The sequence below is a fragment of the Fragaria vesca genome, unplaced genomic scaffold (genome assembly GCF_000184155.1).
Source record: "Fragaria vesca subsp. vesca unplaced genomic scaffold, FraVesHawaii_1.0 scf0513160_u, whole genome shotgun sequence".
Classification (NCBI taxonomy): Eukaryota; Viridiplantae; Streptophyta; class Magnoliopsida; order Rosales; family Rosaceae; genus Fragaria; species Fragaria vesca.
In genome coordinates, this window is record NW_004443448.1 from 61,609 (window position 1) to 74,819 (window position 13,211).

The 13,211-nt window shown below is 39.4% G+C and overlaps 3 protein-coding genes across 3 annotated transcripts; 1 reads left to right on the forward strand and 2 right to left on the reverse strand.

Annotated features, from left to right (window-relative positions):
* The first annotated feature begins 988 nt into the window (after positions 1 to 988).
* On the forward strand, positions 989 to 1,654 carry LOC101303386 (60S ribosomal protein L27a-3-like). Its single transcript, XM_004309934.1, has one exon. The coding sequence runs from the start codon at positions 1,059 to 1,061 to the stop codon at positions 1,497 to 1,499; it is 441 nt and encodes a 146-aa protein (XP_004309982.1). The 5' UTR covers positions 989 to 1,058; the 3' UTR covers positions 1,500 to 1,654.
* A 1,099-nt stretch (positions 1,655 to 2,753) lies between these two features.
* LOC101307660 (protein TRANSPARENT TESTA 12-like) lies at positions 2,754 to 5,995 on the reverse strand. The gene is made up of 7 exons (XM_004310106.1): positions 5,618 to 5,995; positions 4,882 to 5,423; positions 3,838 to 3,924; positions 3,639 to 3,695; positions 3,166 to 3,523; positions 2,991 to 3,077; positions 2,754 to 2,885 (listed from the first exon to the last, which is right to left on the reverse strand). Exons 1-7 carry the CDS (start codon positions 5,993 to 5,995, stop codon positions 2,799 to 2,801), a joined length of 1,596 nt encoding a protein of 531 aa, XP_004310154.1. The 3' UTR covers positions 2,754 to 2,798.
* A 1,042-nt stretch (positions 5,996 to 7,037) lies between these two features.
* On the reverse strand, positions 7,038 to 10,393 carry LOC101303667 (protein TRANSPARENT TESTA 12-like). Its single transcript, XM_004309935.1, has 7 exons — positions 9,950 to 10,393; positions 9,275 to 9,816; positions 8,236 to 8,322; positions 8,088 to 8,144; positions 7,626 to 7,983; positions 7,445 to 7,531; positions 7,038 to 7,323 (listed from the first exon to the last, which is right to left on the reverse strand). Exons 1-7 carry the CDS (start codon positions 10,283 to 10,285, stop codon positions 7,234 to 7,236), a joined length of 1,557 nt encoding a protein of 518 aa, XP_004309983.1. The 5' UTR covers positions 10,286 to 10,393; the 3' UTR covers positions 7,038 to 7,233.
* Positions 10,394 to 13,211: the final 2,818 nt, after the last annotated feature.

A 13,211-nucleotide genomic window follows, 5' to 3' on the forward strand; every position in this document is an offset into this window, starting at 1 on the left:
ATTGTTTTATATTTTCTTTTTACTTTTTATATTATTCATTAAGATATCGGTGTAAATTAAAACATTATAATATTATAACTTGATAATGGTTAACTTTTCGTGACTTTTGCGGTCATTATTACTGTTAGAGGTCTTTGCTTAAGATGTAGATTTGACAAGTAGTCGACCGCCGCTATGATGTACTAGAATTAGCCTTTAGCAGCCAAAAGCTTGTTGATCAAGTCGATTCCTCACATAATATCCATACAGATACGAAAATTGGAACTGCCATGGTTTGCCTTGCGTCAGTCCATAGTGTGGACCAATAGTAGCATCTTGTAATATTTTATAAGCGAGTGATCGGAAATCCAAATATGATAGTGTGAATATTATTATTTATTAACAATCAAGCGCTTCTTATTGCACCTCTTACTGAAAGATCTTGGGACTTGTTGGTGGAATCTATATCAAATAGTCTATTGCCAATTATATAGTTACAAAGAGAGTGAAATATACGTAAAAAGTTCAAGATAGTCCACTCAGTCCACAACTCCAATTTGACATTTTTTAAAACACAACTTTTATTGTATAATTGTAATTTTTGTAAATATCAATCAGACCACGTCTCACCGACTTGCTCAGCTATGATAATTTTAAGGAAATGTGTGAGACAAATGTATTTCAACCTCATGTATATAAATGTAATTGAAAAACATAAATAATAACAAGTTGAAATTATGAACTTATTTGCAGCCATCAGATTCACTATGCCGTCACAGTCCTTCAAAACTCTCTCTCCATGAGAGCCGACCTCCATTCACCTTATCAACCATTATGTATAAGCCCATACCAAAGCCCGTCGTGGGATGAAAAATACTCAAATGCGCTAAACCCAAACCCACGCCCCACAGTCCAATCCACAACGCCTAAACCTAAGGGCATAATCGTAAACCGCACACACATTTCCACCACATAAATATCCCAATCCCTTCCTCACTCCAGCTTCTGTGAGAGCCGCCGAACCCTAGGAGGCTGAAACCCTAGGAGAGAGAGAGAGAGAGAGCGCCGCAGCAGCAGCGATGACGACCCGATTCAAGAAGAACCGCAAGAAGAGAGGCCACGTGAGCGCCGGTCACGGTCGAATCGGCAAGCACCGCAAGCATCCCGGAGGTCGCGGAAACGCCGGAGGCATGCACCACCACCGCATCCTCTTCGACAAGTACCACCCGGGGTATTTCGGTAAAGTCGGTATGAGGTACTTCCACAAGCTCCGCAACAAGTTCTACTGCCCCATCGTCAACGTCGACAAGCTCTGGTCACTCGTCCCCCAGGAGGCCAAGGACAAGGCCACCAAGGACAACGTCCCCTTGATCGACGTCACTCAGCACGGCTACTTCAAGATCCTCGGCAAGGGGAAGCTCCCGGTGGGCCACCCCGTCGTCGTCAAGGCCAAGCTCATCTCCAAGGTTGCTGAGAAGAAGATTAAGGAAGCCGGCGGCGCTGTCGTTCTCACCGCTTAGGTTTGGGTCCTTCTGAGAGAAATTAGGGGTTTTGATTTTCGTTTTTTCGTTTATGTTAATCTGGTTTAGTCTGCCTGGAGACAGCTATGTTATATTTTCGATTTTGGATCGGTGGATGTTAAATGGCTTTTCATATTTATCGGATTTGGTTAATTATCTGTGTTTTTTGTTGGTGTCATGATTTGATTGTTTGGTATTCATAGATTTCGGGTTGATATTTATGGTTGGTTAGCCTTCTATTGTTCCTTGTGTATGAGCATGTTGCAGCTTATTTGGTTGTCATTTGGATTGAATGTGAGGAGTTTGAAGGAGAATGAGAAACATGTACCTAGGGGATATGGATAGAGAGGGGAAAAGCCAGAGATTTCATATTCTCATTTTGAGTTTGCATTGGTATTTTTTCTCAAGAAAGTCTCTGTGCGTGCCCTTGGACCATTACCATGATTGGGTTTTCATGAGTCTGGTGTGCTTATTCTGAATCGTTGGTGAATACAAAACAGTTCCAACCAATTGTTGGAGATATTGGATTTATGTGCTACCTGGTCACTGAATGTGATCTACTTATTAATCTTTAGAAGGTACTCATCTTATTTTGGTAGGAGTGATTTTTGGATATGGCTCTACACTATTGTGCTAGCCATAAGCACAGGATTAGCCTGATTTTTTCCCTACTAGTGTTGTGTTCTAGCCTCCAAGTTTGAACTCGTAGAACTCATAAACAGTCCCACCTATGGCTTTGGTTTATATATCCATGATATCGGATAGTCTTACAGCTTGCATTCATGAACTTGTTTTCATTGATGTTATGTAGTTTTGCATTCATGAACTTCTTACAGCTGCATTTGCTGTTTGTATGTTGTTGTTACAAGCAAGTTTGCCTTTTAAACTAGATTGGGTAAAGGCATTTCTGTAGATGGTTTCTGCAGCTTTTTCTATGTTATTTGATGTTCTTCTGTAGTGTGTGATGTCATTTTATTTCATCTCTGCAAATGGTAGTCAACATAAACTTTTGTAATATAAACTACAGAGAATACTGGATTTCAATGCCAACTATGATTTTCATACAGCGGAAAAAAAAGCATCATAATTGGCCCCAAAATCATCATCTTCATAACTTGAGGCTCAAAACTATTTGGAATGTCTCGTGTCCTTTTGTTCTTTGTTCTTTTTAATCCGAAGGGGAAGCATTCGGACTTGAGACCCCTTTGCACTCCAATCACCAAAGTTGAAAAATTGAAAAATTGAAATTGCAGTTGTGCTGCCTAGATGCATTGTGTTGTTCAGTTGTTCTAAAGCTTTCTATGTCATTGCGCCATTGTTCTCCCTGTCTTTGGAATTATCTGATTGGCCTCCCCATTTCCTTATCCTGTCTTCAGCTATGGAAGCCTGCATTTCATGAGACAATATCTCAGTTTATGGTCTATCTGATTTTGCCCATTAATATATATGTTCTGCGAATTGCATAGAAAAACGATGTTCAAAATCCATCACCTCTTTGTTCCAGTTAGTCTTGTAAACCAAATAGAAGAGGACACAAGTCTGAAGAACCGTCCCTAACAGCATTCCAATCCAAATCCCCTGCAAAAATGATCCAATACGTCTTACCCAGTGTGTATCTGTACCCGGACTATTCACAACAAAAGTGGGTAGGCAGATAGGGACTTACCTCAACACCCCAGTCAAAATAGTACCCAAAGAGTAAACCCAAGGGTACCCCGACTATATAGTAACAGCCTATGTTGACATAAGCCACAAAAGCTTGCCATCCTGCTCCAATTGCAACACCAGAGAGTACAGGTTGAACGTTGTTGATGACAATGCAGGTCGCCAGCAAGGGAGTGAGCTGCACAACGAGCGCTTGAACTTCTGCATCACTTGAAAACAAGGCTGGATATTGGTTCCGGCTGATTATGAGGATGAGCGAGAGGAGAACACCGACGAGAAATGAAGATATTACGGCCACTACTAGCGAGAACTTTGCTGTTCTTGGATGTCCTGCTCCTAGTTCATTCGATACTCTCACACTGCAAAATGTTCAACTTCATTTCCAGTTTGAACAAGTCTATGTTGTGACTGGTAAGCGGTAAGTTGAGATGTAATTTGGCTATTGTAAGGCCCTGAGAACTGAGATTGACTTACCTTATTGCTGCATTCATGCCAAAGGACATCATGATTGTCCATCCCAGGATGTTCATGCTGCAAAGTTCGACAAGGCATATATTCGATATTACTCAGTTACCAAATCTATCCAATATTTATCAACTTTTAACAGTGTTTAATTTTTCATGGGTGCTCAGACGTTGTATTCACAAATGTAGCAGAAGAAGAGTGTACTCACCATATGGATAGGCCATCCACAGAAATTTCTGCATTCTTTAGATATCCAGCAAAGAGAATCAATGCCATAAAGTACCATACTTCCAAACTGCACAATATTTGATGAGAGACGAATCAAGAGCTTTGTTCTACAATACATTGTCATCTACCAATCTATATTCTTATTTTCACAACTCAATGTCAATTAATTCCATATTTTGCTGTGAAACACTGAAACTCCTCCTATGATTCATTATTCATCTTGAATTGATAAGTCGGACATGCTATGTCACATATTGCAACTTCTCCATCCAAGACAATAAAACAATACACATATAGTACCTTCTTCTTCTTCTTCTTCTTCTTTTATTCTAGTCTAAATCAACTGATTAGCAAGCGCGATCGTATCGTGACTAACATTTATAGTTAATCGAGATCAATACGGTCATTAATTTTTATTTTTTTAATATAAAAAATAATTTACAAAACAAAACCTCCCGAATAATCCAAATTTATACAGAAGAGCCGACTATGGAATTTAATATGGTCATAATAAATTAAACCTACTTTGTATTTTATACAGGACAAATCAATACTTCTCTTTTAGCTGTTATACCGAACGGTATAGCATGCCTATCATTAAAAAGGGAGAGGTTCAATAGGAGGGTCGAGCAGGGGATGGTTGGTTGCAAATTCTGCCTATGTTTCCAGCAGACATGCTATGCCCTCCGGCACAACAGAATTTTCCCTCTTATGGAACCTTTACAGAAAAAAAGAGAATTAACAACTTTTCATACATTAGAAAAAAAAAAAAAATCAAATTACGGAGGATGTTTTCTCGATGGTCTCAATCTCTTTTCTTTTTTGAAAAAGCAAAAATAATTCTCGATCTCTTTTATGGCCGCGGGCCATCTTTCTGCATAGACTAAACTATAGTGGTCCGACTGTATTTATTTCATTGGGTAGATAGAATCCATGCAATTAGAAAATCAAGTTGTGCTCTTTGAGAAAAGTAGTTGCAAAACCCTCACGAATATGAAGGTGACGAATTTGAAGATGGACTTACCAGAGCATGACTGCAGATGCAAGAGACAACTTGACAAACCCCCACAGACCATGGAAGGCCTTCCATGAGAAACCAGTCCACGCTCGACCACAAGTCCCGGAGACGATATACACCATCTGAGCCACCACTATTATCCACCACGACGCGTCTAACACTACCGCCGCGCCCACCAGCCCCCACCCGAGCTTTAACATCAGCAGCCAGCTGAACACCGTGTGCAGTATCAGCGTCACCGCCGCGATCGCCGCCATCACCATCATCTTGCTCTGCGACTGCAGAAACTTGGATAACGGAAAAATCATGGCGTACGCGAACAGCTGAGGTATCATGTATATGGCGAACACCCCCGCCGCCTTGGATATCGCCGCCGTCTGCCCTATTCCGTACAGAATCTGCTGAGCAAATATGTAAAGGAAGCACAACACTACGCTGGCGGCGTTCAGTATCACCCATGAACGCTGCATGTAGATTCCTAACATGTCCAGCTGTCCGGCCCCGAACGCTTGGCCGCATAGGGTCTCGAGCGCGCTCCCCATGCCGAGCTTCATAGGCAGAGGATTAGACGATATTAGCTTAGGTTATAATTCGTGTACAATGAAACTTTGAAACTTTTTACTGTTTCGAGACAGCGAGTCTGATATGTTATATTGTTAGAGTATGTGTTAATGATTTATTAGTGTATGAGCTGAAGTAGTATTGATGAGTTCACTGCTGAGAATGGAAAAAGTGTGAATACCAAAGCGCCGAAGCAGAATCCAGCAATGACCGAGTTCTCGACCGAGACGGCGGCAAGGTCGAGGGTGCTGACCTGGCCGGCGAAGACTTGAGTGACGGCGCCAAGAGAGTACTGGCATAGTGAAGTGAAGATGGCGGGGCCGGCAAGAAACCAGAGCTTCTTGGATTCTCGGTTGAACTCCCGGAAGAAGTCGCGGACGCCTTTGATGGGTGGGATATCGTCGGAGTCGGGGTTGAAGGTGGTGGAGGAAATGAAAGAAGGGTTTGCGGGAGCAGGGAAGGACTCTAGGTTGTCATGCACCAGATGATGATGAGATTGTGGAACTGCCACCACCTCATCGTCTCTTGGCGACAGAAGTGGCTGTCTATTTTCCTCCATTTTGATGATCGGATTAGTATTGGAGATATGGAATATAGATTGGTGCTTGCGTCGGTAGAGATTGCTACGTTTATATATATGCTGCAATGGTAAGTGTCTTGACTAGGCGGTCCATTTTTGAATTTTATTGAATTCTATAAAATGAAAAAAAAAAAAGACAAGGAAAGAAAACATAATAACACCAACTAAATATTCTCTGGCCAAAAAAGAAGCGATAAGAATTGGCAATTGGGTGTTGAGTGAAATACAAACCAACATGTGAGATATATACTAGGTTAATTTGGACATGAAACTTACTGCAATTCTGTATGAAAATGTATAGGTAAATCGCGAATAAATATTATTAACTAGTAGAGAAAAAACTGCATGCATGTATTATATTAATTAAGTATTAACTAGTAGAGAAATTTGTATATATGATAATATGAAAGCAAATCACCAAGGTAGGGACTCGGGACTCGGAAGTATAATTAATTCAGTCCAAGTTTGTTGGATACTATAAGCTAGCTAGCTAGCTTGCTGGTCGTTATGTCTGAATTGTTAGATGCGTGGTCAATGTCAAGGTCATACTTGATTTTATATATACAGGTCATACTTGATTTAGATCGAAAAGGGGAACTAATTTTGAAGATGCAATCTGCAATTTAGTTGAATCTGATCAGGCATCTCACAGTTAGCTCAACATGAGTCGTGTTCGGTCATAGATGGACATCGGATGCAGCTAGGAGATCAGTAATGAGTATACAAGTTGAATAGAATCTGATTCTGCAATTCCATCTATAGAACCTGATTCTCTGCATATCACATTTAGAACTGAGTTGTGTGTTGTCATAGAGGATGCAATAAGAGACCAAGGGTAGACAGACTCTTTTTTCGCAATGGTCACATTACATCGTGTACTTTCATGCCGTGTATACAAACATTACTGGGAAAAAAAACTAACTTTGATAATGAGCATAAGCTAAAAAAGTAAAAACATGATGAACTGATCTAGGAACAATGGTTTTCTATGTCTGGTTTCATAACTCATACAGCGATTAATCCTCTTAACTCCAAAATCATGTTTCAATGCCATTATGTCAAAATGATTAGGAAGGTCTCTTGCTCTTTATCTACATATTTGTTGTAGAATATTGGCCGCCTGACATTGAAAAACAAGAATTATTGCTATTTGCGCTAGTTATATTTTGAATATGATCATAAATTCCTCCTCATCTATCAGTCTTTTCGACTTGTGTCTATGTCGTCGTTGCACCGTTGCTCTCCTTGTCACTTGGGTTGTCTGATTGGCCTCCCCATCTCTTTATCCTGTCTTCTGCTATAGAAGCCTGAATGCACAAGACATAATATCTCAGTTTGTATGGAGTATATAAACTTGACTTGGTTGAAGATTTGGTGAAATTCTACTTCGTTGTATAATGAAAAAAGACGTCAAATCGATCCCTTTACCTCTTTGTTCCAGTTAGTCTTATAAACCATGATGAAGAGGACAATAGTTTGAATGCATGTCCCTATTAGCATTCCACTCCAAATACCCTGCAAAAATGATCGAACTCAGTGAAACTTTTGTTCTTGAGTCTTGACTATCCAGTAAAAATATAGGGCAGGTGCTAGATAGATAGAGACTTACCTCAACACCCCAGTCAAAATAGTACCCAAAGAGTAAGCCCAAGGGTACCCCAACTACATAGTAACAAGCTATGTTAACATAGGCCACAAAAGCTTGCCATCCTGCTCCTATTGCAACACCAGATAGTACAGGTTGAATGTTGTTGATGACAATGCAGGTTGCCAGTAAAGGTGTGAGCTGCTCCACGAGAGCCTGGACTTCCGAATCGCTTGAAAACAAGGAGGGATATTTGTTTCTAAAGATGATGAGGATGAGGGAAAGGAAAACACCGACGAAGAAGGATGTTATCACGGCCACTACTAGTGAGAACTTTGCTGTTCTTGGGTGTCCTCCTCCTAGTTCATTTGACACTCTCACGCTGCAAAGTACATTATTTCAATTCAGATTGAACATTTGGCATGTTGGAACTAGGAAGTTAGATGTGAATTCTTGGATTGTAAGGTGTTGATGAGATTGACTGACCTTATTGCTGCATTCATGCCAAGAGAGACCATGACTGTCCATCCCAGGATGTTCATGCTGCAAAATCAGACCATGTACCCAAATGTTAATTATTTTCATGGGTACAATTAGTGTACTCAAAAGTTGTACCAATAAGTCAAGAGCTCACCATATGGATAGGCCATCCACTGAAATTTCTGCATCTTTTAGGTACCCGGCAAAGAGAATCAATGCCATAAAATACCACACTTCCAAACTGCACATGAATTGCGAAAACAAAAAAAATCAAGAGCTCTGTTTTGCAAGATTAACTGTGATCGTTGTTACTGATTTTCACCAACAAACAACAAGCACTTTGCTTAGTTCTAGGATGAAAAATATTTATATTTATCATAATATGAACGTACTGGGAGACAAGAAGAGTTATGAACTTATGATTATACTCGTGAAATTAGCATCCGTCACGCACGAATAATCTGAGTATCATCAGCAACTTGATGCAAAATACGTATATCTTTTTCATTACCTAACAAATTGGTTGTCAGTGTGCATAGAGAAACCATGCACTCTTTTTCATTGCTAATCTGTTATATTATCTATATAGAAATAAATGCATGTATTTATCGTCCTTCTTCTAATTAAAGGGGGAAAAAATCTATAAAAGGCATCAAGGCAATAATGTGTGCTGTGGCCTCTCGTTATAGCTAGCAAAAGGCATCATGGCTAAAGAAAATCTATAGGGTGCCAGGACAATCATATCTTGCCAGGACCAATATATGACCCAAATTTGGAAGATTCAATAGACAAAAAATGGAAGATTCAAAAGACAAAAAATTAATTATTCACATTATACTTTTCAGATGGCAAATCTCTCTCTAATTAGCATGCAGATACCAATTTGTCTTCATATGTGCTAGTAGCTCTGACCGTCGGTTGTCCACTTACCGGAACAAGGTAAACAGTTCCGATAATAGGAATATATCGGAAGCTACAACCATAAACTGATCTTAATCGCACACATCCCCTTGATGTGTAAAACATATATAGAACTACTCAAATGAAGACATATATAGAACTACTCAAATGAAGAGGTTTTTGGGGTGAAAATATTAGTATGAACAGTGATCGATGAGTGAGAAAGATATAAATCCTTATCACTTAAAATGAAGAAGCAGGGAGCTTGTGGTCGGAGAATGGAGACTACTTACCAGAGCATGACTGCTGAAGCAAGAGACAACTTAACAAACCCCCAAAGATTATTGAAGGCCTTCCATGAGAACCCAGTCCATGCCCGGCCACAAGTCCCGGACACTATATAACCCAGCTGGGCCAGCACTATGATCCACCACGACAGGTTCAGCACCACTGCCGCGCCCACCAGCCCCCACCCGAGCTTCAACATCAGCAGCCAGCTCAACACTGTGTGTATGATCAGCACCACCACCGCGATCACCGCCATTACCATGATCTTGCTCTGCGACTGCAGGAACTTGGTTATCGGAAAGTTCATCGCGTAAGCGAACAGCTGTGGGATCATATAGAGAGCGAACACTCCCGCAGCTTTCGATATCTCCGCCGTCTGCCCTATTCCGTACAGAATCTGCTGAGCAAATATGTAGAGAAAGCACAATGCTAGGCCAGTTATGTTGAGGATCACCCAAGACCTCTGCATGTAGATTCCTAACATGTCAAGCTGTCCGGCCCCGAACGCTTGCCCGCATAGCGTCTCAAGCGCACTCCCCATGCCGAGCTTCAATCACCAAAGTTGTGTAGTTCAAATTAGTACTACCAAATACAAGTTCAGAGTGGGAGAGAGTTTAACATGTTATATTGTCAAGTTATGCATAAGCTAACTAAAATTTATTCTAAGAAAGTATAAGTACCAAAAGGCCGAAGGAGAATCCGGCGATGACTGAGTTTTCGATGGAGACGGCGGCGAGGTCGAGAGTGCCGACCTGTCCGGCGAAGATTTGGGTGACGGCGCCGAGAGAGTACTGGCATATGGAAGTGAAGACGGCGGGACCGGCAAGAAACCATAGCTTCTTGGATTCTCGGTTGAACTCTCGGAAGAAGTCGCGGACGCTAGTGATGGGAGGGATGTCATCGGAGTCGGGATTGAAGGTGCTGCCAGAAATGACAGAAGGGTTTGCGGTTGCAGGGAGGGGAGCTGGCACCACCTCGTCTCTCGACGACAGAAGTGGCTGCTTATTGTCCGCCATTTGGATCTGGTCAAGTTGTTAGGGCTAGTGTTAGAAATCGATTCGCAGTTTCCTGGTAGAGCTTGGTACATATAGCCAAGTGCCTGGTCAGTCCATGCCATTTTGGAATTATATTTAGTAGTTCTATAAACTAAAACAAATATTCGGCGGCGAAAAGAAAATTGAAATTCATGTGAGGATCGATTTGGGTGTTGAGTGAAATACACACCAACAGGTCAATAGAATGAAGGAATTTGCTACATACAAATCTCTATATTAAGCATTTATATCGAGAAAAAAAAAATCTATATTAAGCATGTTTGAGTTGGAAATTATTACAAGCAAACCAAACTTGACTAATCAGACTATGGAAGCTTATATACAGAAAAAAGTTTAAAAGTGCAGCTATGTATGTATTGAGATAGGGAAAATCTTAATTACTTGGTATATACTATAGAGTATACCATCCGATTGGTTGTGGAATTTAATCATACAAAAACAAATATAATTAAGGTAGATGGGGTTGGATATTGACGATGGAATACTACTACAACAAGTCGATCAATTAGTTTGTTGGAAAATATTATGAATGTGCTAGACAAAACTAGGAAATTAAAGGTATATATATATATACGTAACGTTTTTATGTACCAGATTAGTAAAGTCTGGAGTTGTAATATAATGCTGTTAGTGTAATCTTTGCTATAATTGTGCTCGAGTGTGATTTTATCCCAATTTAGAATACCTGCAACCAGATAAAACAAGCTAGTACTAGCTAGCTACATGTAATCACATACATGTCTAACATTAACTAGATAGTCGTATCTATATGTGATCGATCGCGTACCAAACAGCTCCAATCAAGCCTACCATTACATATTTGGGGTTGCGATCGAGGCTTGTTTGGTATACCTTACATTCTTGTTTCAAGTGAGAAGAGAGAAATAAAAGACGTCGACGTTTCTTAATTTACTAATTACAAATATTTACAAATGGGGCACACCCTGCGTGAATGCAGAATATATATTTTGGAATCATATGACGAAAATGATATTACGAAAACCTGATCGAAGTAGATAAACTTGCCTGCAGATTGAGATGGCCTGAACAGAAAAACCCAAAGCCGGCAGGTATATACACTACTGGACCATATATGCGATGATCTCAGATGACATCTGAAATTACGTCTCCGGGGAAGAAGATAAGTGTTCATGATGACATGATCGATCACAAGATGACATGCATATATGCTGTGCATGTTGGACCATTACAGCACAGATGATGTGTATTCTGTTGCAGGCAGCAGGTTTACTACTGAAAAACGTACACGTCCATATATGAAGAACAAGTCACGAGTTCATGACATGAACAAGAGTAATCGTAAAGTTCTATGGATAGATGCTGCATGAAGACCTGCACTTAGATAGAGCCTCCGTCTTATTAAGAACATTAAAGTGGCCTAAAATGTTTAGCATAACCAAGAACATTAGGAACACGACGTATATTTCTGAAGATAAAACCTGCATCAGCTTGATGATTAGGAGCTTGATTAGGACTTTAGGAGGACGGAATGAACCTTTAGTTGTTGACTATAAATTGTTTACTAGATAGAAATGGCAATTCTTTTTTGTTTTTTTTGTTTTTCACCTCATCCATCCAAACAAATGTAAGTGAGTATTGAACATACCACGTCCACCACGATATCGACCGCAAGAAAAAACCACCGGACCAAATTCCAACAGTGCAACACTATCTCTACTATTATAAAGTTAGCAGTAAAGAAAATCATCAAATTATGTTTTGCCGATATTATCTCTATTATGTTAATTCAGACTATTAAGAACAAAGATTATTATAGTAAGTTGCAAAATAAATAAAAATAAAAATAATAAAATAAAGATACAATTGAGAAGAAAATAATGGGTAGTGAGTTGTACACTTGATAAGTTTGATAAATAATTGCATTATTAGATTATTAGATAATTGTGAGCCCGTGCATTTGAGTAAAAGACTAGTTTGTATAATCAAGGAAAATTAAGGGAAGAAATAAAGACGTCTGGACTCTGGAGTCGCTAGAGTGGGGTATGGAGGATATTTTGCATGTCCAAAAGAAGTCGTCTAGTCATTGTCTATGAGAACTAAGATGACAATATCTACATCTATGTCACCATTCACCTAATTAACATACATAATCTAGCAAGGATTTGGAATATAAATGTGTTCAGTGTACGTAGCACATTGCTCTCATTAGCGTCAATATATGATTAGAGATCGATTGGCGTTAATCATTTTAGCATGGATATATTATAAGCCCCTAAATCGTAATCATCTTTTATATGATTGAAAACCTACCAAATGGACCCAAAAAGAAATTAACTACCGTGTTAGATTGTGATCAATCCAGGCCTTAGTTTGTTTGGTACACCTCACATTCTTCGTTCAAGCTAGTCAACAGGAATTAATCGAAGTCAGATTAATATATATATACAACTATATATCTTATCAACTATTTTGAACACGTTAAATTAGCAAATTAAGTTTGTACATAATTAATATCTGGACCATATATTTCGTTGGTTATGATCATATATATATAGAAATCGACCATATAAGTTTAAGGAGATATACTTGTCGGGTGATGAAGATCGATCGAACTAATATATATACAGTTAATTAATTTGCAGAACAGAAAAAACGATCGACTGATTTTCAGATGATGTGACGATGATACAGTCTGCTTGCGATGATATATATATTTTAGGTTTTAATCCCTTTTTTAATTTAGAAAAAATGCTCTAATGCCCAAATATTTGAAAACTAATAAAGCCCATTCTAATTAAAGTCTTATCTTTGTGCCCATTCCAATGATTCTTGAGAAAAATACGTTATTACCCTGTGTTTAATTAAATCCACACAGTTTTTATCTTCTTCTTCTTCTTCTTCTTCT